This window comes from Natrix helvetica (assembly GCF_964273705.1).
Source record: "Natrix helvetica genome assembly, chromosome: 5".
In the NCBI taxonomy this organism is placed as follows: domain Eukaryota; kingdom Metazoa; phylum Chordata; class Lepidosauria; order Squamata; family Natricidae; genus Natrix; species Natrix helvetica.
The window spans coordinates 129,854,659-129,878,881 of record NC_138551.1 but is presented as its reverse complement, the minus strand read 5'-3'; the positions used below and the strand labels follow the sequence as shown (position 1 = coordinate 129,878,881).

General features: G+C 45.8%; 1 protein-coding gene across 1 annotated transcript; it reads left to right on the top strand.

The window, feature by feature from the left end:
- Positions 1-595: 595 nt before the first annotated feature.
- LOC309392713 (vomeronasal type-2 receptor 26-like) lies at positions 596-23,966 on the top strand (the record flags this gene model as incomplete). Its single annotated transcript, XM_081954141.1, has 6 exons — positions 596-822; positions 1,267-1,555; positions 7,594-8,391; positions 15,925-16,137; positions 16,729-16,855; positions 23,056-23,966. The coding sequence occupies 6 exons, from the start codon at positions 596-598 to the stop codon at positions 23,964-23,966; spliced, it is 2,565 nt and encodes an 854-aa protein (XP_081810267.1).
- Positions 23,967-24,223: the final 257 nt, after the last annotated feature.

The window sequence follows — 24,223 nt, the reverse complement described above, 5'->3', positions numbered from 1 at the left end:
TACATTTTGGTTCCAACTCAGCTGCCAACTATTTCAGTTCTGTGATATGCTCTGCCATTAACTGGTCCCTGGAGTTTTGTCTTTTATCACTATGCCAACAAATCTCAGATTTATTTGTTTCTTCAGCCACAGGTGCCGTGTATTCCCTCTGGGCTCAGTTTCAAGCATGGAGACCCCAAATCTCTCAATTCTAGATGATGGCTTTAATTCGATATCTGCCCCTGTTATTATGAATCACACGGGGATTATTTCCCTTTCATTTCCCTCCAGAGAATTTCCCAACAATTTTTGAGTCCAAGAACTGGTTGAATTATCCAGGGATCCCTCCTGAGAGGGAGAATTATGATAAAAGTTTCAGCTCTGCTCTTTGGCCGAATCCTCCAGGGGAGACTTTGGGCAGAGAAATATGGAGTTTTGGGACAGGCAGGGTCTGTGCTCTTGAATGTCTGTCTCTCTCCTTTCCAGGTGAAGCTGAGTGTTTCTCTGTGTTTCAATCAGGAAAGACACTGGATCATATTCCACCTTGTGAGAGTCCTTTGAATTCTTCTAATTCTTGAGAAACAGAAAAGGGATTCATTGATTCACCTCATGAATGATGGACCTCCTGCTTCTGCTTCTGATGCTGCTGGTGTCCCATCCAGTCTCTGGGAAGCTGAGAATGAAATGCCCACAGAGTTTGGAGCACCAGGATGGAAAACGACCACAGAGCTTTTTCAGCCCAGGAGACCATCTCATCAGTATAGTCCTCAGTGGAGTGGAAAAATTGCATACAAACTTGCTTTTCAACGTGGCTCCTTCTCTTCAGTTTGTTTTCCGTGATCCGTAAGTCATTCAGGGTGATAGAGTTGCACTCCCTCCATTCTAACACTCTCCTTCTTTTCTGTTTTTATTTTTTATTTATTCCTATATTGGAGATTATGTCTAATTTCCTGAATGATTTTGATTTCCATGGCTTCTCTCTTTTGTCTGATTTTGTGAAAGAAACTCAAATTGAAAAATAGGCCTGAAAAAAAAGCTGAAAGGGCTGCAGGTTATTTTCCTCTCTCAGTTCAATCCTTAATTTATCACTTGAATAATGAATTTTATTTAAAGTAGTGGTGGAACCAGTTGTAGTTGCTGTACCTCAGCCCATTTCCATATTTGTATAACTGATTATTGCTTTGGATCAATGTTGGCTTAAGGTTCAGTAGGCTTTTGGAGGCTTATATATTTTTAAAAAGTTTAATTTGTTGCTGCCCATTATAATAACATTTTTGTTTACAATAGGGAAATTTATGGTTTTCTACATGTCTTAATATTCATTGTCAACATTCAAACAGTCAAAAAGAATCCCCAGCTCCTGCACAATCTCACACTTGGCTATAACATCCATGCCAACTATTGGAGCACTTTCCGCACTTCAGATGCCTTGCTGGACATTCTCTCCACTGGAGAAGCCAATGTCCCCAACTACGGCTGTGGAAGAAAGGAGAACCTTCTGGCTCTTCTTGATGGAGCTAGAAGGGACATCTCCATCCAGATATCAACATTAGGAGGCACCTACAAAGTCCCACAGGTTTGTGTGTGTTTTTCTCTCTCTGGTAAAGTGAGGGGTAGGTGGTGGTGGGTGAGCAATAGATGCAATCATGTCTTCTCCATGGAATTCAAGAGCTACTTTTCTACATATTAGCAAAAATGACAATATTTTACCCCATTATGTTCGTGTTGAGATTAATCATAAAAAGCCTGAAATGCAAGCAATACATTCCCCGGAGAAGACATTCTACCAACTATTTAACTGATCAAAAAATATCCCTCGTTGTTGGGGCCTCTATTGGCATCTTCATTTCCACATATAAATAATATCCAGTCGGATTGATAGAAATAGAAGCATTTTATCTATCTAAAAAGTGGAATAAAAAGGACTCTAGCAATTATAGGCCAAATAGACTAGCAGATATTGTGGCTGAAATGTATGCCTGAATCCTCCTAGTTAAACTTGAGAAAAATGCATTCCTTGCAGAAGAAACAGAAGGTTTTAGGTAGTGAACAGCTATATAGATTTTATAAGAAATATTGCATGTCAATAATCTAATATTGGTAACACATTTGTCTTGAAATATCTAATCTATATCAGCAAAGTAAAACACGGTTTTGCTGGCTTTCTAGATGTTAGTGCATTTGTCATAATTAACAGAGAAATATATAGGAAATTGATTGCCCTCAAAATGGAACTCAGCCTGTTGGCCCTGATCCAGGCTCTTTCTCCAGGTCCTTCTTTGAGAGGGAGGTTGGGGCTCAATGGAGCAATGAGAAGAAGGATTGATACTTACCAAGGAGGAAGGGAAGGATGCATATTTGAACCCTTATTATTCTCTCTTCATATTGACAATTTACTTCAACTAATGAAGGATCCAAAAACACATCATAAATAAATGTTATTTCTTTCTTTGCCAAAAATTACTAAATTAGTGGACCAGTGAAATGCAGTGCACATAGTTTCCAGTACTTGGATTTTGGAAAGGCTTTGACAAAGTAAACCACCATCTACTTCTTGGTAAGCTAAAAATATGTGGGATAGACAGCATCACCCCCAGATGGACTCAGCCTGTGATCCTCAGTGGAACTACATCTACATGAGGGAAACAAGCAGTGGGAGACCCCAAGGTTCCATTTTAGGCCCAGTCCTCTTCAACATCTTCATCAAGGGTTTGGATGAGGGATAGATGGGGAAATCATCAAATTTACAGATGACACTAAACTGACCGGAATAGCCAACAGCCCAGAAGATAGGCTCAAGATCCAGATGGATCTAGATAGACTTCAACCCTGGGCCTATCTAACAAAAGGAAATTCAGAAAAGAGAAAAGTAAAGTAATACAATAGTAGAGTTGGAAGGGACCTTGGAGGTCTTCTAGTCCAACCCCCTGCCTTGGCAGGAAACCCTATACCATTTAAGACAAATCTCTATCCAACATCTTCTTAAAGATTTCCACAACTTCTGGAGGCAAGCTGTTCCACTGATTAATTGTTCTAACTGTCAGCAAATTTCTCCTCAGTTCTAAGTTGCTTCTCTCCTTGATTAGTTTCCACCCATTGCTTCTTGTTCTATCCTCAGGTGCCTTGGAAAATAGTTTGACCCCCTCTTCTTTGTGGCAACCCCTGAGTCTTACACTGAGGCTAGAAAAACCAAATGTACAGGTACAGATGAGGCTCAATAGCAGTAAATGTGAAAGGGATCTTGGAATCTTAGTGGACAATCTCTCAAATGTGAGACAACAATGTGTGGCAGCAGCCAAAAAAAAAAGCCACTGCAATCCTAGGCTGCATCAACAGAAGGATAGAATCAAAATCATGTGAAGTATTGGTACCATTTTATAATGCCTTGATAAAACCACCTTTGGAATAGGGCATTGATGGCGAACCTTTTGGCACCGAGGGCTCTTGTCAGGGATGCAATCTGGAAGAGGAGTTGACCAGTGTGCATGTTGGTCCATACATGCGCATCAGGCAGCTCCTCTTCCAGTTCCTGGTACTGCTGCGCATGTAAAGGCCAGCTGATCGTCGTGCTCACATGCACACAAGAAACCCGGAAGAGCAACAGGCAAGGACACGGGTGCCAGTCTACATGGCTTTGCTTTCCACTTAGCCCAAGCTAAGAATCTGAAGCAGAGGGCACTATTTCCCCTCCTGGCGCCTCCATGCATCCCATTTTTGGCCTCCCCAGCCCCCAGAAGTACTGTGCCGCCTAAAAGCTTTGGTCTTACTTTGCAGTTTCAGTCCGTGGGGCTTGCGAAGGGAAGGCCTGCACTCAGCCGGTGGGTGGGGACTGGCAAGTGGGCGGGGTGATTTGGGCAGGGCAGCCTCATGGTCCCACGTGGGCTGGATTAATGGCTTCAGTGGCCTGTATCCGGCCCGTGGGATGTAGTTTGAGGACCCCTGGTATAGGGTCTCCTTCTTGAGCAGGGGGTTGGACTAGAAGACCTCAAAGATCCTTTCCAACCCTTTTATTTTGTTATAAGTTCTGTTATGGGTACATATGTTTAGCATGCTAAATACTTACTAGAACATGCTGATTTACACTGTGATATTATCATACTTACACATTGGATTATATATCCTGTGAGGAAGACTTGGGTTCTTTTCTCATAATAATTATCTGATAATTAATAAATCAAGTTCAAAAGTTATGGTCTTTGGGAAATGACATCCTAGCCATAGATGGTCAGCCAATAGAGCAAGTGACACTTTTCCTTCCCTGGGGTTGTTTTCTCTGAGACTGAATCTTGTCTCCCTCATCATCAAAGGAGCTCAGTTAGATCAAAGACATGAGTGAAAGTGGTGCTTAAAAGAAAACCTCATAGCTCTCCAGCTTCCTCAGCCCCAATTATTGAAGTATATGAGGCCAAGGTTTCCCCCATGTTCTTACATCAATCTGATGTTTGGGGCTTCAGAGAGAAACCACCAGCAGAACCAACCCAATCACTACCTCCGAGGAGGATCTTAGGGTGGACAAAAGGACTCCAGCTGCTGCCCCTCAGAGCTGATTTGGGAATTTACACAATTTCTGCTTTGTCTAAAATCAGAAAATATGGGTATTGGCATAAAATTTAATCTATGGAAACTAACAGACTCTGAAAATTGTGGCTGTTACAACAGACAAAACTTCAATTAAAGACCAATCTTGGATTCTACTACAGACAAATTGTATGAGGAACTGAGGTCTCCCTGTTTCTTGTACAACTGGAGAAGCTAAAAAGATTTCTCCACAAAGAATCTGGGTCTTAGAAGCATTAAAATATGCAGCAATCCTCAAAAATTATAGTAGGCCATTTATTGGAATAGAATACTTCAGTTGGCATTTGCACATGTTAATCTAATTGCAATAAATTGTAGGGGTGAGATATAGTAATATGATTTATATTGTTTATACTTTTTAAATTTATTTATTATTTTCCACTTTTATAATACAATCTTGCTAATATTCTGTCTTTAATATTTTAAACAATGTCTAATTAACAAATTATTCTAATGCTTTCATGAGAACAAAATTGGATTTATTAAAATATAATAGTTTGGACTTGATTTGACCCCAAATATAACACAGCATTCTTCATTGTGTAAGGTTTTTGAATACAGCTCAGAATCTGATAAATCCAGTGAAACTCTGAAGATGAGGGTATGGATTATCAGCTTTTATTTCTGCAGAAAGCAAAAGACTGGATGACCGTTTTGTCTCCCACCTTAACAGAGCAGGCAGAGAGAGAGAAAAACAGGCATGTGCCAAAAACTTTTCCAAACATCTTATAGCTTGCACATAATGTCATTGCTATAGAAACATAATTTGATATCACACAAATTTCATGATTTTTGTCAGCACTCTGAAAACCATAGAATGTAGAAGGGAAAAGAAATTCATTTTTGGGAGTATAACTCATAGCTTTGTTAGGGAATGCTGAACACACATTTTAAGGTACAAGCAAGGCTACTTGGCAGAATCCACATTCTACTTTTCACAAGACGTTACTTTGCTAGGCTAAGCTTTGCAAATTGCCTAGAAGTTTTATCTATGTAGTTGGCACGTTAGGTTACAATGGAGCTTCTCTCAACAGCAATTTAACAACAGCTGAATTAGGTTACACTCTGTGTATGCTCAAATGCAGTGATGGCAAACCTTTTAGAGACCGAATGCCCAAACTGCAACCTAAAACCCACTTATTTATCTCGGAGTGCCAACATGGCAATTTAACCTGAATAATGAGGTTTTAGTTTAGAAAAACAACTCATACATGATTAACGTCTTTTCTCTGAACCCCCCCCCCCCCCAATAACAGCACTTTCAATGATACAAACAACTTTTTATGGAAAGGTAAACATTTGCCTTTGGCATGCTTTTGATTAATTTGACTTTTGCTGTTGAATGCAAGCTGATAATTTTTCTAACCTTGACTCAAAAGTTGTAAGTTTGAGAGCAACACATGCAGCACTCAGGTCATCTGTTAGTCCAGGGGTGTCTCTTTTGCAGAGTCAGGGATCCAGAAACTTTCATTCTCGGGGGTGGGTGGGTGGGGAAAGTGGTTACCTGCAGGTCTCCTGCTCCTCCCCTCCCCCCAACTACTTTCCACTTAGCTACTTAATGAGGCTTCTTTGTTGCAAGGAGCAGCAAATGGGGCCAGACAGAGACAGGCAATCCAAGTGTGTTTGGCAGAGAAAGCATACTTCAGCCAAGGCACCCAAACTGCTGCCAATGGTGTGGGCGACAGCTGAGCATGCAAATGGGGCCAGACAGAGACAGGGAGGGTAAGAGAGAAATCTAAGTGTGTGTGTGTCTGTCTGTCTGTCTGTCTGTGTGTGTGTGTGTGTCAGGGAAAGCGTGCTTTAGCCAGGGCACCCAAACTGGTGTGGCCGACACCTGAGCAGGGAGGCAGTGTGTATGTGTGTGTACTTTCATCCCCATTCAAGCTGGGCCTCTTATTTCCTCCCCAGCACAGTCGGGGCCTTCAGGCTGCTGCCACCTAAGCACCATGATTGCCCCCTCCCCAGCCAGCCAGCCAGCCCCACCTGACCTGCTCCCTGCCAGCTCCTGCAAAGCCTCGCTATTCTCCTCCTCCTCCTCTTCTTCGTCTAGTCGTCCTCCTCCTCCGCCCAAGTGGCAGTGGGCTCCACAGGACAGGTTTTCATTTCTTCCCTGGGGCAGAAAACTCTGGTGGGCTGGAAGTGAGTGTGAATGGCCTGGCTCTCCAGGGCTTCCTGGGTCAGTTGGAGGCTTCCTTCAGCCTTCAAACAGTTGCAGGGCTTGTTTGGGGTTTTTTGCTTCCAGGTTGGTGCAGGAGGCTTTCCAGGGCCAAAATGGAAAAAAAAACACCTGTGCTTTCTGCACCCCATTTTGGCCCTGGAAAGCCTTCTGCACCAACCTGGAAGCAAAAAATAAAAAATAAAACCCTGCAACTGTTTGAAGGCTGAAGGAAGCCTCCAACTGAGCGAGAAAGCACTGGAGGCCCAGACCATTCACTTCCAGCCCAGTGGAGTTTCCTGCACAATGTGAACACACACACACACACACACACACACACACACACACACACACACACAAATACTGCATACTCATGCATCCCTCGGCCTGACCCTTGGCAATTGTAAAACCCACCACTGTTAGCAACCCACAAGGAGGGGATACTTTCCTAAGAGCTCACAATTCGGGAATAAGGGGGGTGGGGGGGAAACCTTGCGCTTTCCATGCCCCATTTTGGCCCTGGAAAGCCTCCTGCACCAACCTGGAAGCAAACACCCCCCCCCCCAAAAAAAACCTGCAACTGTTTGAAGGCTGAAGGAAGCCTCCAACTGACCCAGGAAGCACTGGGGGTGGGGCATTCACACTCACTTCCACCCTACCGGAGCTTCCTGCACAATGTGAGCCCCCCCACCCCATTGCATACTCACGCGTCCCCCGCCCTGGCCCTCCACAAAGGCCCGAAAACCAGCTGGCCGGCAGGAGGTGCGTTTGCATGTGGATGCTAGTGGAGCTGGGCTGGGGCGGCTGGCGTGCCGGGAGAGGAAGCTCTGCATGCCATGGGTTCCCCATCATGGCTCTAATCCTTTCAATTGCTTTTTCAGATCAATCATGAAACCGCTTCAGAGGCTCTGAGTGATAAAAGTCGATTCCCCTTTTTCCACCACATTCTCCCCAAAGAAGGGATCCAGTACCCAGCAATTGTCCAGCTGCTCCTCCACTTCAGATGGACCCTGATTGGCCTCTTTGCTTCAGATACAGAAAAGGGAGAGAATTTCATGAGGACTTTTACTCCTGTGCTTGTCAGGAATGGAATTTGTGTGGTTATATCACAACTGTTCTCAAAGACTGGATATACAGCATACCTCAGGGATTCCCTCTCTAAGTGGAGACAAGTCAACATCTTTGTTCACTTCATGGAACATGATTCCATTTGGGAGAGAATTCTTCCTTTCCATTTAACACTTATGCATCTCCCAGGACCCATTGAGGGGAAAGTCTGGATCCTTACAAATTTTGTAAGGTATGATGACTTAGAAAAGCACAGACTTCTCAAATACATCCACAGTATTTGGAACTTTCGTTATCAGGGAAAAGGAAGGCCAAAAGATTCTGCCTTTAAACCCTTTTTCTTTGTGGAAGTAAAGATTAAAGATCCTTATTTTCATTGTTCTCTTTCAAAGAATGTCTTTTCTGTCAAAGTCCGCAGAAGATGCACCCTTAAAGCCCCACTGGAGACCCAGAGGAAAAGGGACAGAATACTGATCCCAAATGACTACCACCATTACAGTCTCATGAAGACTCTGGCTCAGGCCCTGAATGCTGCATATTCCTCCAGATCGAGGAGGAGAAGGAAAGAGGGTGAAAATATCTTGGGGTCTCCAAGGCTGCAGCCATGGCAGGTATGGGGATCCCGATATGGATCCATTAATCTTAGATCCTTTGGAGGAGGAATCCAGAGGAGAAGGAGGGGAAGCATCTCAACAGATCTGGACAATTTAATTGCTCAGGGAATTAATGGTTCCAAAGAGTAGATACCATGGCATTTTTATATTAAGCACTGCTAATTGGAAAATGCTGTATTCTTTTCAAAATAAATTCCTGTATTTGTGGGTTTGTGATGAGCCTGGTGGAATTCCACCTTTCTTCCGTCCCCATTGCAGGTGGGTCTGTGTGCAGCTGGACAGGCAGCTAAGCCCCCCTATTCTCCTCCAATGAAAGGGATCCTGGCGTGGATCTGGATGCTTTATTGGGAGAAGAGGGCAGTTGAAACTGAGGAGATGCAAAGAGTGGAAATCAAATAGAAAGACGAGATAGGCAGCATTAACTGACAGCCAGCAAAGAAGCAGCTGGAACCTCCCCAGCGATGCTCCGTGTGAGGGAGGGAGGCCGTCTCCGGATGACCAGGGGTCTCGGTCACAACGGCTGCTTCCATCTTCTCCAAAGGCTGACAGAAAACGGAGTCTGAATTCAGACCTTATAGTGAGGCTTATCTGCCCCCGGCCACTAGGTGGGGCTAGAGCAACAACAGCACAACAGTTACCGTATTTTTCAGAATATAAGACGCATCTTTTTCCTTGAAAAAAGAGGCTGAAAATCTGGGTTCGTCTTATACATCAAATACAGCATTTTTTGCCTCCCGAAGCCCCGCCCCTTTCACCAAAATGGCCGTGCATACCCTTATGGAGGCTTTCAGAGAGCTCCTGGGGGCTGGGGAGGGCAGTAATGAGCAAAAAATAGACCACTTTGCCCCCCCCCCGACCCCCAGCAGCACTCTATAAGTCTCCATACGGCTATGCATGCAATTTTTTTTGACAAAAAACAGGCTTGTTTTTGAGAAAAAACTGGCATTTTTTAATCAATTTGCTCCCCCCCAGGAGCATTCTGCAAGCCCCCCCCCCAAGACTATTCATGACTTTTTAAAAAAGGGGGGGGCGTTTTCAGAAAAACAGGCTGTTTTGGGGAGCTTTGCAGAGTGTAAAAACTTATTCCCCCTCTTGGAAAGCTCTTTAACTGGTTGATGAGAATTACATTGATCAAGTGCTGTGCCAGCAGAAACAAAGTCTTAGGTGCTGCAGATTGTCAGCGATTTCCTTCTCCAGCACATGGATAAATATACCTGGAAACATCTACCTATCTACCTACTCTCTCTCCCTCCCTCCCTCCCTACTGTATTTCTCTATCTCTATATCTGTCTCTATTTCTCTCTATCTCTATCCCTTTATCTACCTTCCTTCCTCCCTACCTAATTACTCTCTCTCTCCCTACCTACCTGCTGTATTTCTCTCTCTTTCTCTCCCTCTATCTACCTACCTACTTTTTTTTAAAAAAAATTACCTCTTCAAATTCTTGGTGCGTCTTATACTCCGGTGCATCGTATACTCCGAAAAATATGGTATATGTTGTGGCATGACAATCTTTATAAATTAGGAGGAGACCCTGAGACCATCTAGCCCAACCCCATCCTCTCTGCAGGAATCCCAGTTCAAGCTTCTCTGACTGATGGCTGCTCAGTCTTTGCTCTCAGACGATCCATGAAGAGGAGACTGAACTTCTCTGCTTTACTGGCTCAGCTCTAAAACAGCTCATCCTTTTATGATATTTTTTTTCTCTCATTCAGTTAAAATCTCTTCTCTTGTAACTGAATTCACTTTTTCCATGTCTGACACTCTGGAATAAGACTGAGCGGATCTTACACTCATGTGTAATAGGAGTCAATTATTGGAAGAGGGATGTATCCAGTGGTGGGATTCAAATCTTTTTACTACTGGTTCTGTGGGCATGGCTTGGTGGTCTTGTGACTGGGTGGGTGTAGCCAACTTGACATCATTCCCGTCAAGGGGTACCTTTCCTGGCCTCTCCTTGCGTCAACAAGATATAATTTCCCTCTCTATTTATTTACTACTAATGAACATCCAAAATACACAATTTAATCCTATGTATATACGCCATATGTGTACATACATATTACATAGTTTAGTGTGTGTATAGGAACAGAAAAAGATGCATTATCTACTTTATACACTGTATGTACACACACACACACACACACACACACACACACACACACAGAGAGAGCTCTTCTAAAACTATACACATTCAACCTCACTTATTGTGTTTGGAAAAACACACCCAGAGTCCACTTTCTGGCACACATTTAACTATCACTTCTGCACATTAGAACATTACACAGGCCTTCAGATGTTCTTCCCTAGCCTGCACATGACTGTTAGAGCCAGGAGATGTCATGGATTGAGTAAAATGTGGCAAAGCTCACTTAACAACGCTCTTGCTTAGCAACCAAAATGTTGGGCTCAATTGTCATAAGTCAAGGACTGTCTCTGCCTTCCTCTGCATGGCAGCCTTGTCCCAGTAAATTCCTTCCCTTTTCTGGCAATTTTCCTCTCTGTTAGAGGCACCAAAATAATCCAGAGGATATAATGTCTCCTGCTGGAGCAGGGGGTTGGACTAGATGGCTTCCAAGGTCCCTTCTGACCCTACTAGAGCAGGGGTTGGACTAGAAAATGACCTCCAAGGTCCCTTCCAGCCCTTTCAAACATTGTTGTGCTCTTTGAAAGAGTCTTCTGAAGCCATGGTTTGTGTCCTTCCTTCCTTTCATTTTCTCTCTTTCCCTCCCTCCATCCCTCCATGTATCTATTGACCCATCCATCCAACTATATCTCATTCACTTCCTCCTCCCTCCCTCTCTTTCTTTTGCTTCCTTCCATAACTCCCTCTTTCTTTCTCTCTCTCTCTCTCCTTTCCTTTCTTTTCCTTTCCTTTCTTTTTCCTTTTCTTTTGTCTCTCTCTTTCTCTCTCTTACTACCCCTTCCTTTCCTCCTTCCAAAGCTAGGAGATCCACCTGAAAGAAAAACTCCTTTGGATGAAACTGCCCATTTTACACACACACACACATACACACACACTTCCAACCAGCTCAGCGCCTTGCCTCATTGTTCGGTTTTAGTGGTGGGCCGGTGGCCAAAGTCCTTTCCAAGCGCCCAGCAGCATCACTCGCATACCAGGAAAGCCCGGCTGATTAACTTACTGGGACGCGCTTCGATCAGTGCCTCTTCTGTGCAGGCAACCTTCTCTCTCTGGAGCAGGCAGAGAAGGGGGACTTGCAGGGATAAGATTGTGAGTTTGTGTGTGTGTGTGTGTGTGTGTGTGTGTGTGTGTGAGAGAGAGAGAGAGAGAGAGAGAGAGAGAGAGAGCAAGAGAGAGGGGGAAAGAATAAAGAGAGTGAGAGTGAGGAATCAGAAGCTTTTCAACCTTGTGGATCGCATGGGAGGAGGCAGAAATGGGGCAAGGGCCTCTCCCCATTTCCTCTGGATCTCCCTCCCTCTTCCCCGAGTTTTTCTTTCCTCCCATCCATTCTCTACCCCTGTCCTGAGAGCAAGGCAGTGCTGCTTTGCCTGGGAGTTTTCTGGGCTCTGGAAGGGGCAGCGGGGGGGGGGGGGTTGGGTTCCCCAGAACTTCTTTGGAAGAAGCATCATTCTGAACTCTTTGTTGGGGGACATGTGCGCGGGGTGTTTTAGCCGGAGGTGCCTCTGGCCAGGGGGGAAATTGGAGTGGCTCGGGTGAGCCAGGAGGGATGAATGAAATCTGTTGGCTGAGCTGGTCGATCCCCCCTCCCCCGGTTGGACCTCCCCCCGGATATTAGGACCACTACAGACCTCCGCTCCTTCCGTGTTAAGCTCAAGACCCACCTTTTTCAAATATCTGGCCTGGCCCAACCATAACTTCGTTATGCTCCTGAGGGGTTTTTAATTCAGCAATTTTATTTAGGGGATTTTAAACTGTGTTTTAACTGTGTTTTTAGCTGTGTTTATTGTCTTTCACTTGCAGGTCTACTCTCCTCCATGCACAAATGTAATTGTCCTTGTTTTTTCGTATGTATGTGTGTCCTATGTGTATTTTATCCTTTTGATTGTACGCCGCCCCGAGTCCTTCGGGAGAGGGTTGCGGCTAATCAAATAAAAATTTGATTGATTGATTGATTGACCTGGCCAAACCTTCCTCCCTCCCTCCGGTCACCGCGGAGCTGCTGCAGCCTCTCCCCCAACACGCTGCTCAGTTATGGGCCCAGCGTGATCTTCCCTGCAGCATTCGGGTGATGGTGGGGTCCTCTGTTTGGGGGTAGAATTTGGTTGCAGAAACGCCAAGGGGTGGGCAGCCTTGGAGGGCCTGTTCACCCTTCCTCTTTTCCTCTCAGCCCTGCAAAACCAGAAATCTCCCCCCCTCCAAGCAGCAACTGAGACTGTGCGGGGGGGGAGGGGGGCAGGAGAAGAAGATCTGAAAGATCCCAATTCTGCAGCAAGAGGAGTTTCTGCAATGGGGAGGGGGAGGGGTAGCCCCAACTTCCATAGGCCTTTTAGCCATAATTGCCATCAGAGCAGATGTTGGGGGGGGGGGTTTAAGGAGGGAAGGGGTCCCCTGACTCTCCCTCAGACCCCAAGGAAGGAAGGAAGGAAGGAAGGAAGGAAGGAAGGAAGGAAGGAAGGAAGGAAGGAAGGAAGGAAGGGGAGGGGTGGGGGAGGGGGAAGGGGAAGGGGAAGGGGAAAGGAGGGATGGGAAAGGAAATGGAAAAGAAGGAAAGGATGAAAAACAGAGGGAATGGGAAGGGAAGGAAAAAGGAAAAGAGAAAGGAAAGGAAAGAGGGGAAAGGTGAAGAATGGCCGCTGCTGGAGTGGTCGGGAGCAGCCTGAGGTGGGCATTCGGGAGCAGGCCAAGACGAACAGGAGGCCACGGTAAAGACAGGCAAACAGGCTGGGCTGTGTGGCCACGTGGTCGAGGCAAGGGAGCCAAACAGAAACTGCAGCAATGACTCTGAGGCCCCAGCCAAGGCCTGTGAGGCAAGTAGTGGTGGGGAGAGACGTGGCCAGGCAGAATTTTTACTATTGGTTCACTCAAACCAGGCAGGACCGTCTGAATCCCATCACTGGCTGTATCCTCCCTTCCCCAACCGAGAGATTGTTTCAATTGGAAAGGGGGCTCCCAGACTCCTTTTGATCTTCAGCTCTTCTCCTTGTTGTCTTTCCTCAAGGCTAAGAGTAGTTCCTTTGACCTCTTCCTTGGCTTCATTGTCTTTTCCTGAAGTTCATGTAGATTGTGTGCAAATTCTCCTCCACGTGTGATGCCTGCAAGGGGACCTGGTCCTTGAGTTGGGGTCTCCCCAAACCAGAACGTTCACTTCCTGAGATTCTTATGGCTGCATTTGCCTTCTTTCCATGAACATCTCCCGGCTGACTCAGATTCTGTTTCCAGTTAACTACGATTTTGAGATCATTTTCACAAACATACATATCAAGTTTGGTATTCTTTATGTTTCTTCCAGTCCATCATTCATGTTCTTATATGAGGCTCTATTGTTAGTCAAGTCCTAGTAGATAAAAATCAGATACTTTTCTACTGCTTTTTACTTATGAACCCTTCTCTGTGCGCTAATCATAAATATTGTTTCTGGAAACTTGATTTTCCTCTTATAAAATTTTATTTTATTCAAAAAGGTAAAATCCAAGTTTTGGAAAATAAAACTATTACAAAGACAAAACAAAACTAGATAAAACATTAAAAACAGACAAAGACATGCATATTGTCTCCCCAATTGAATACAATGCAGCAATAATAGTTTCTCTCACTTGCAAAATAGGCCCACAATTATAAACTATATATCTACTGGACTTGTCATCTATCTGCTGTATATAAAAAACATAGTTAACAGGCAATCTAACAATAAAGTTAAATTTCAAAACTTCAAAATTGTCTGTTATCTGCTATTGTATTTGACTCACAGAAAATTTCTACCACAGACTAGCACAATCATTACCTCGGATCCATCCAGAATCTGTCCAGGGTTAAACATCTTTGTTTGATTCTTATAATAAAAATACATTTCCTTAAAATTTTAATTAGGATCTTTCCCAACAACTGGTTTCCCTTCCCCAAAGTCATAGGACCTCCTGTAAATGGAAACACAAAGGCTCTTAAGACTTGTTTTCCAGTTTAATATGACAAATTCATTCCCCAATCTCCCTCAATCTTCTTGAAAGAATCCATTTCATCAGTCATCCGTTCGGTCCACTTTGAGTCTTCAGGGTCCATGGCCTCTCCAGCCATCTCCAAGCAGCCTCCCTTCAAAGCAGACTCCTCCTTCAGGGATGCCAGCAGCAAGTTAAGTTCCAGTCCATCCATCCAATCCATCCTATTCAACAATTGTTGCTTGCTTCTGATTATTGCCTTTAAGTTGATTTAAAACCATTGTTACTTTATCAAACTTTTAATATGAAGTTTCAAATAAGGCTTCTAAGTTGAAAGACTTTATATTCTTTAAATCACATCAAATTAGCTTACTCTAAGATCATATTAATTACTGTATTAATGACAACATAGAATAATTGATGACCAAAGGCAAATTTGTATTCATCACCTTTAGGTTTCATAAGAAAGATTAAAAAGGGTTAAAATTGTTTGAGTATCATTTTGAAGACAGTTTTTATCCACTTAGTTATCATACCATCCACCCCTCAAATTTCTAATCCTATCGCAAAATTATTTCTGAGTCCTTTACTAAAATCCAGTTCTATCACCAGAGTTCCCATAATCTATTTAGGAAGTGTAATGATGTGTGAGAATGACTTTTGGGATGAGGGGAAGAGAGGCTGCCTAGGGAAGGATCAGATAAGAGGGGAGAATCCTGCAGCTGCATAATGGGAGAGAAAGAAACTCAGGATCCTCACTAACTTTTCAAGCTGAGAAAAGAGCTGGTGGGAGATTTGTTCTTTCAGATCTGCAAAAAAAAATTAATATTGTATTACAATCAAGTAGAATTAGCACATTTAGAGATGTTTTCCATCAGGATGACCAGGGAGAAGATTAGCCTGACAACTTTCTTCTTGATCAACCCATGCTTTCTGGGAAACCTGTTGTTTTCAAAGAGTTTATGCATCATCTTTTTTTTTCTCTGTTCATTTTATTTGCCATTTGCTCTAGAATGTTCCCTAAAATTGACCAATTGTGTCGATTATATTTTCTTTATATTTTGTCACTAAATGATTGACAAATTTTTCTCAAACTTTTTCATTCACTTATGAAGAGACTGGCAGTATTTGTATCCTATTTAACCATATTTGGAGATTAGACAATTGTAGAAGAAAGATTCAATGTGGGATAAGAAACAAAGTTTTCTGCTTTTCAAATTCCTGGATGTTCCCATTCTAGTTTCATCCCTTTCTGGAGAAGAATGAATTTTGGAATATTTCCCATTATAAACTATACTTGGACCAAAATGGAGAGATAACAGCAGATCTGGGCATTTTGGGCGTCTTGGTTTTCCCCAAAGAGGATGTCAAGGAAGAGATTCTGGCGTATTTTGAAAGACAGAGTCTTTCTATCAAACAAGATGCTTTTCAAATTCCTGGATGTTCCCATTCTAGTTTCATCCCTTTCTGGAGAAGAATGAATTTTGGAATATTTCCCACTTTAAACTGTACTTGGACCAAAATGGAGAGATAACAGCAGATCTGACCATTGGCAGCTACTTGGTTCTCCCCAAGAAGGATGTTGTGGAAAAGACTCTGGCGTATTTTCAAAAAGAGAGACTTTCTGTCAAACAAGATGCTCTTTCAGGGCTAAAGTTGCTCAATAAGGTGAGATAAATTTTGGTGTTTTTTCTGTTTTCCAAAGCCTGAGGTCCCATTTCAAGTGGGCAAAGCCTAGAGTCTCCAGGGTGGTTGACATCCCATGCCAGTTGATGTTATCTGATTGTAATTTTTCAACAGATGGGACCTACAGTAAGTGGAGGGGCTTTGCCATGTTTTATGGAAATCTTTCAAGATCTTAATGGTCAGAGATTTCTTTCTTCATCACAGTTTTATTCTTTATTGAAAAATCTAATGGAATAGAAATTTCCTAAATCTTTTACAATGAATTTTATTCTCATTTTAATATGAATATATCATCATATGTAAAAAAAAATTCAATTCCATCTCTGCTGACTTTATTAAGTAGAAAAGTCCTTTATTGTAATTTTAAATGCCAAAAGCAAAAGGGAGGAACTAAATGAAGAATCTGCCAGTAGTTAGTTATACCTCCTGCATCTTCTTAGTAGTAGTCAGGTATTTCATATTTACTTATATGAAGACCAGAGGCTATTTGGCTAATGTCAGTGTCTATCTCTATTTTCCATGAATGTTGACTACTAACACATTTTCTTTGGCATTCTTCATTTTTCTGCTCAGTCCCTGCCTCAGTCCAACTGTGCGGAAAATTGTCATCCTGGATTTGTCAAGAGGGCTCAAGAAGGAGAGCCAGTTTGCTGCTATGACTGCGTTCCTTGTCCGGAGGGGACCTTCTCCATTCAGGAAGGTGGGTCACACTGAGGAAAATGGGAGGCTTTGTGGAACTGGATCCATCCAGCACATTTTCATGAAAGTGCAAGTTAAAAGACAGATTGAAGTTCACCAGTTTTTTTTTTATTTTTAACCTGCATAATTTCTTATCTAAAAGGAAGTAAACCAAAAAGTCTTTGAAGGAGGGGCTGGGAGGAGATGGGAGGAAGGGTGGCAGACTGGGCAAGCTTTACTAATAGCAGAGGAAACATCTCTCCTGCTTTTTAGTTTGGACTTGTGCTGCTAAATTCACCTTTCTAGGAAGATTTCAGTTCTTTGAAACTTGATGAATTGTTTTAGGTCCACCTTCTGAAAGACCTTGCAATTCACTGTATATTGGATCCTCCCCTTGAGGATCACTGAGAAGGTGTCACAGGTCCATAATGTGGTGCTGTGGATAGTTATGGGGGCAACTCATTGCACAAATATTCTGCCAATCATGTAGATCAATCAATCAATCAATCAATCAATCAGAGTAGAGCTGGAAAGGACCTTGGAGGACTTCTAGTGCTACCCCCTGCTCAAGCAGGAGATCTGATACCATTTCAGACAAGTGACTGTCCAGTTTCTTCTTCTTTTTTTTTTAAAAAAACAAAGTTTTATTGGTTTTTTTAAAAAAATAAAAAGGAAAGGGGTAAAGGAAAGGTTACAAATTTTGACAGTTGCAGTGTGCGGCAGGCGTCCCCTCCCTCCATACTCATAGTATACAATTACAGAAAGTTCAATACTAAATAACAATATATAGTCAGCATATAAATTCAGTTAATAATTTCGATCGATTTATATCAAGTAGATTTTCTTACTCATTTTTGTGATCTGAGTTTTCTTGGTATTGCCCCTTCTCCCCCCGCCAGCAGAGCTCCGGCCCCTCCCGTGTCCTGCATGTCTGTTGTAGGATCATCTGGTTTATCTAGGAGTGCTTTATTTTTTCCATAAAGGCCTGCGCCTCTATGGGTGTATTAATTCTAACTCTTGTGTCCTCCCAGAATATTAGCTTACTTTCAGGCATCAACCATCTGAACCACACCCCCTTCTGGTAAAGTTTCTTCGCTAATTGCGAATAGTTTTTTCTTTTCTCCCTCACTTTCTTGGGGATCTGTTTCAGAATGGTTATTTCCCTATCTTGGTATTTCAAAGCTTGCCCCCTTTGTGCATTCAGAATTTCATCTCTTGTGGTTTTTCTGAGAAATTTAATGTGTACCTCCCTGGGTACATTGTGTGTTCTAGCATATGCTGAGTTCACTCTATAAACCAAATCTAGTTTCCACCCCATCTGTTGTTTCTCTTTCTGAATGTATTCAGCCAAAATACTTGTCATAATGTCCCTTATGTCTTCATCATCTGTCTCTACCACATTTTGAAATCTAAGATAAAAGGACATTCTCTCAAATTCTATTTTCATCTGTTGGGTGTCACGTTCTCTGTTCCCCTTCTGCACCCCTTCCATCCCCTCCCTCATCTCAGCCGTCCCACCCTCCAAAAGATCCAGTCTCTGTGAGTTTTTGCTGATCTGGTCCTGGTTCTCTTTAATTTCTTCTTTCATCTCTTTTAATTGTCTTTTTATCTCCTCTTGTCCCTGTAAAATTTGTTGAAACATTTGTTGGAATTCAGTCTCAGTGGTTTTGGGCTGCATCAGAGCTGTTATCGTTGATTGTGTACTGGGACTGGATGTTGTAGATGTCGGGGCAGAGGCAGCAAAGCCAGGCTTCCCAGGAGGTGGTTTTTTACGTGACATTATGTATACAATAAAAAGTTCAATCAATGCAGAGAGTGATCAGTCAGAGAGGTAGAACTGCCAAGAGAGTCCAGGAGACAAAAGGTCCAGGCAGAAGAAGGTTTTTCTAGTCACACTGGTGATAGAGTAAAGTTTTTAAGTCCAGGGAGTCCAAAAAGTCACAAACAGCAAGAGATTTATCTGGGTAGCACGGAGACAAAGACCGGAAGCCTGAAGTTTTATAGGTGGAGTCAGTTTTCACTGTTTATGAAGACAACGGAAGTGTGCCATCTTGCCCTGCCAGCTTCGGGCTTAGGAGGCATAACAAAAGTTTCAAAATTTCCAAAGTTCCCAGATCATCGTTCCATTATAAGTTTAAATCCGAAATTCACCTTTGCTATGAGCGTAGCGTCATTAGTTGGCTCTCTCCCTGCCTCCTCCCCCAAGGGCTGAGAGCAACAATAGTTAACAGCTGCCTGTCCGAGGGGGGGGGAAATCCCCCTCCCTCCAGCCGCGCTTCTCAAAAACCAAGTCGAAAGGAGATTTTTGGTAGCTGACAATTTCTTTCCAGTAAGCAAAAGGAATGGAGAGTGGATTCTGCCTCACCGCACCACAGCCGCGTCCTTCTGATTGTTCATTCTTCCCGCTGCCTCACTGCGAAGATGCCAGAGCGCCTCCCCATCATGCTCCCCAGTGCCTGGGGTGATGCAGGGCCCCCCCCGGCTGCCGCCGACTCGGAGGATCCCCCGCGGTGCCGCCCCTCTGGCAGGAGCCTCTACGGGGCGTCCTGTGCCCCTCAAGGAGTGAGGGGCCCACCGGGAAAGCGCGGGGTGAACAGAGCCTGCCCGTCGCTGTCGGCAGCCGGAACCTGTCCAGTTTCTTCTTAAAAACATCCAATGTTGAAGCACCCACAACTTCTGGAGGCCAGCTGTTCCACTGGTTAATTGTTGTCACTGTTAGGAAATTTCTCCTGAATTCCATATAGCTTCCAGATGTTACAAGATACTGTAGGTATCCTCTAAGTCCAGTATATTAATCGCCATGTGGCAGGACTCTAAATATTTGTATGAAAAGATTATATGATTCATTATTAATCTGTAATAATGTAGCTTCCTATGAATTACATTACACCAGAAATAATTCACACACTAGGACCGTGATGGCGAACCTATGGCAAACGTGCCACAAGTGGCAAGTGGAGCCATTTGTCAGGGCACGCAAGGCGCTGCCCTGTCAGCTGGCCAGCGTGCATGCGCACGCTGGCCAGCTGAGTTCACCTTTTTCAAAGCTATTTTTCTCCTTCCCCAGGTTCCAGAGGCTTTATAGGAGCCTGGGGAGGGCGAAAAGAGCCCCCCCGCCCCCCCAGAGGCTTCAAGGACCGTCCGGAGGCTTCCCTGAAGCCTTCAGAGCGCTTAAAACCACCCTCCGAGCAAACCGGAAGTGACTTCCGGGTTGCTCGGAGGGTCGTTTTAAGCATTCCGAAGGCTTCAGGGACCGTCCGGATGGCAGAGGGAGGGGGGACTCTATAGCCTTCCTGCCATGCGCCCCGCACAGGAATCCGTCCCCTCGGGGCTTTGCGCGGGCGTCGCAAGGATTAAGCCGAAAGGGAGGGGGACGGGGAAAGCGAAGGGGGCTTTGTTGTCCTCCTTCTCCTTCTCCTCCTTTCCCCCTCCGGCTCGAACGTGGCACCGGGGCCCGTCAGGCAGCGAACGAGTTGGAACCTGCCGACCGGAGGAAGAGGGTGAGAGGCGGGTCCTGTGAATGGCGGCAGCAGCAGCGGCAATAGTCGCAACTTGGCGGCGGGCCGCTCCGGCTGGGAGACAGGAGGGGAAAGGCGGCTGTCAGCCGAGTTGCGACTATTGAGCATGACGTGGTGCGGCGCCGCCCGAGGCCGGGATCGAGGTGGCTGCACGGCCTGCCTGGCATGGCTTGGCGCGGCTAGAGGAGGAGGAGGAGGAGGCGGCGAGGGTGGCACGGCCGAGGCCTGACGGACTTCCCTTCGGCCGAGCCCGTCCTGGCGGCAGCGGCGATGTGAAGGCCGGGCCCTGGTGAGCGCGCCGAGGCTGGGCGGAGCGCCACAAGGACGCCGGGCCTGAGGCGGCGCGCAGCAGAGGCGATCCGGGCCCGGGCGATGGAGACACACATCTCGTGCCTGTGCAGGGACCGTCCCGAGGCTTCCCTGAACCTTCGGAGCGCTTAAAATGACTTCCGGGTTGCTCGGAGGGTGGTTTTAAGCGTTCCAAAGGCTTCAGGGAAGCCTCCGGACGTTCTGTGAAGCCTCCGGGGGCCGGGGGAGGCTCTTTTCGCCCTCCCCAGGCTCCTATAAAGCCTCTGGAGCCTGGGGAGGGCGAACAAAGCATGCAAAAATGGGTGCGTTGTGCGCGCATGCGCACTGGGGGGGCGCGATGCATTATGGGTGCGGCACGCCCGCACACGACCCCCCGCGCTCCCCCCACTTGTGGCACACGAGCCAAAAAAGGTTCGCCATCGCTGCCCTAGGACAGTGATGGCGAACCTTTTTTTAACGGCATGCCAGAATTGCATGCGTGTGCGCTATTGCACGCACTCGCATGCCCACTCAATTTCCCACCCAACTGCGCATGTGCATGTGACCCCTTCCTGAAGCCTGGGGAAGGCACAAGCTGCCTCCCCTGCCCCCCTAGAGGCCCTCTGGAAGTCAGAAACGAATCGGTTCCGAACTTCCAGTTGGCCAGTTGGGGCTGTTTTTTGCCCTCTCCAGCCTTCGGAGGCTTTCCTGAAGCCATGTCCGAGTTCTGGTGGGCTGGAGGAGGCTGTTTCTGCTTCAGGAGATGATGCTTGTGAGCCTCGGGGCTCCTGGGCGGCCCATGTGCGCAGGACACTAGGCTGACTCCGGTTGCAAAATGTCAGAAAATTCCCCATTTTGCAAGGCGGCTCTCAAAGAGAATGAAACGGGCGTGGGTGCTTCTTCCATTCTTACAATGAGTAGTAAGGGAAGTGAGCGCCGGCCAATATCCCTGCCTCCTTCCTCCGAGAGCTCGCAAGGCAGCGGTCACACACACACACACACACACACACACACACACAAAACAACGCGCGAGGGAGAGGGAGAGGCTGGCGAAGAAGCCTTGGATTCCCCATTGCAGCGGTTCTCGGGGGAAGGAGGCAAAGGTAGTGGCCGGCGCTCGCTTCCCAAGGCTTCTTTGCTAGCTGCCCTTACACACACATACACACACACACACACACACACACACACACACTGCCGTGCGAGGGAGAAGCTAGCGAACAAGCCTTGGATTCCCCACTGCCGCGGCTCTCGGGGTAAGGAGGCAGGGATATTGGCCGGCGCTCGCCTCGCGTGGCAGCAAGCGATGTGTGTATGTGTGTGTGTGTGTAAGGGAGGCTAGCAAAGAAGCCTTGGGAAGTGAGCGCCCACCAGTAACCCTGCCTCCTTCCCCCGACAGCCGCTGCAATGGGGAATCTAAGGCTTCTTTGCCAACATCTCCCTCTCCCTCTCCGCCACGGCTGCTTCCTACTCTTTGAGAGCCACCTTGCAAAACGGGGTGTTTTCTGACATTTTGCAAGGCAACTCTCAAAGAGAAAGAACCGACCACCAGCGCTACTCAGGGAACTCGGCCTGTAGAGTCTGGAGTTCCAGGGGGAAGGAAACTCCGCCACGGCCCACTCCCCATGTGAGGGGTTCCCCCCATCCATTCACGGCTTCTGCCTCTTGCTCCGCTTCCTTGCCAGCCGTAAGCGGCGCCACGGCCGAGGAGCAGGCAGGTGGCTGGGTGGGAAGCCAGTGGGCTGCTTTGGAGCCTGAAGCCCCACGGAGCTGGCATGAGAGGCATGTGGGCCTGAATGGAAGGCAGCATCTTGCAGAAAGGGAGCGGGTGCATGTGCAGCAGCCCCAGGCCGCAGGATCATCGCTGCCGCCTCTCTCAGCCCCATCACAGCGGCTGCATCTTCACCAAGGGCCGCCCACTGGCCTGGCTAGGCGCTGATCTCAGAAGACTAGCGGGCATAGGGATCCGCTGGTAAGACCATGTGGAAGGCAGGGAAGCATGGCAGGGCCGTGGGGAAGGGGTAGCTAGCTAAGCCACGACTCACAGTCTTACCTAGCAGGGGCGCAGCTCTTCAGGCAGGCAAGCTGCAGAGTACAGACTGGGTGGGGCAGGACAAGCGAGCTGTGATCCGGTAACTGGTTCGGTGGCGAAAAGGCCTCCCCTGGCCCTCCGGAAATATGAAAAACCAGCTAGCCAGCACGCGCATGCGAGTCAGAGCTGACGTCTGGTGTGCCACTCAATATGGCTCCGCGTGCCACCTGTGGCACGGGTGCCATAGGTTCGCCATCACGGCCTTAGGACTTTCCTCAACTTCATACACCTAGCTACTTTAAAAAAAAGTACATCCTTCTTATGCTTTTTTTTAATGAAAAATAAAAGGAAGGAAATATTAAAGAAAATTGATTTTTGGTTTCTCAGATGCAGAAAAATGCACCAAGTGTCGAGATGACAAATATCCAAATGAGGCCAGAGTCCAATGTATCCCCAAAGTTATAACCTTCCTGTCTTATGTAGAACATCTGGGCGTTATCCTGGTCTCTTTTGCCCTCCTCTTGTTCTTAATCTCAGTCCTTGTTTTAATTATCTTCATTAAATACCGAGAAACTCCCCTTGTCAAAGCCAACAATCGGGACCTCTCCTACATCCTCCTGGTCTCCCTCCTGCTTTGCTTCTTGTCTCCTTCTCTTTTCATTGGCCAACCAAAAAAAGCCACCTGCCTTCTCCGACAAACAGTCTTCAGCATCATCTTCTCAGTTGCCGTTTCTTCTCTCTTGGCCAAAACCATCACGGTGGTTCTGGCTTTCCTGGCCACAAAACCAGGAAACCGAGTGAAGAGATGGTTGGGGAAGAGCTTGGCCAACTCCATCATCCTTTCTTCTTCTGCTCTCCAAATTATCATCTGCTCCATCTGGCTGGGAGTTTCTCCCCCCTTCCCTGACTCTGACCTCCACTCCCAGCCTGGAGAGATCATCCTGCAATGCAACGAAGGGGCTGTTGTCATGTTCTATGTCACCCTCAGCTACATGGGCTTCCTGGCTGCCATCTGCTTCACGGTGGCTTTCCTGGCCAGGAATCTGCCTGGGGCCTTCAACGAAGCCAAGCTGATCACCTTCAGCATGCTGGTCTTCTGCAGTGTCTGGGTGACTTTTGTGCCCACCTACCTGAGCACCAAAGGGAAATACATGGTGGCTGTTCAGGTCTTCTCCATCCTGGCCTCCAGTGCTGGTCTGCTGGGCTGCATCTTCATCCCCAAGTCCTACATTATCCTTCTGAGGCCAGAGCTGAACACAAAGGAGCATCTCACAGCCAGAATAAATGTAAAAGCATGAGATATAATACCATTATGATATTGGAAGAATTGCTAAAGTTTATCTTATTTGAAAGGAGATATTCTTTCCATTTAGATAGTATGCAGGAGTCAAAGAAAATAATATTTATATTTTTCAAAATAGGAAATTATTGAATTGTTCTAGCTCCCTTCCCTTTCAACTTAATAAACCTTGCTGAAAGTCATTCAGAGGAATTTGCTATTCAGCAACAGCTACTAAATTTGACACCTTTAAAAATAATTCAGGCACTTGTTCCT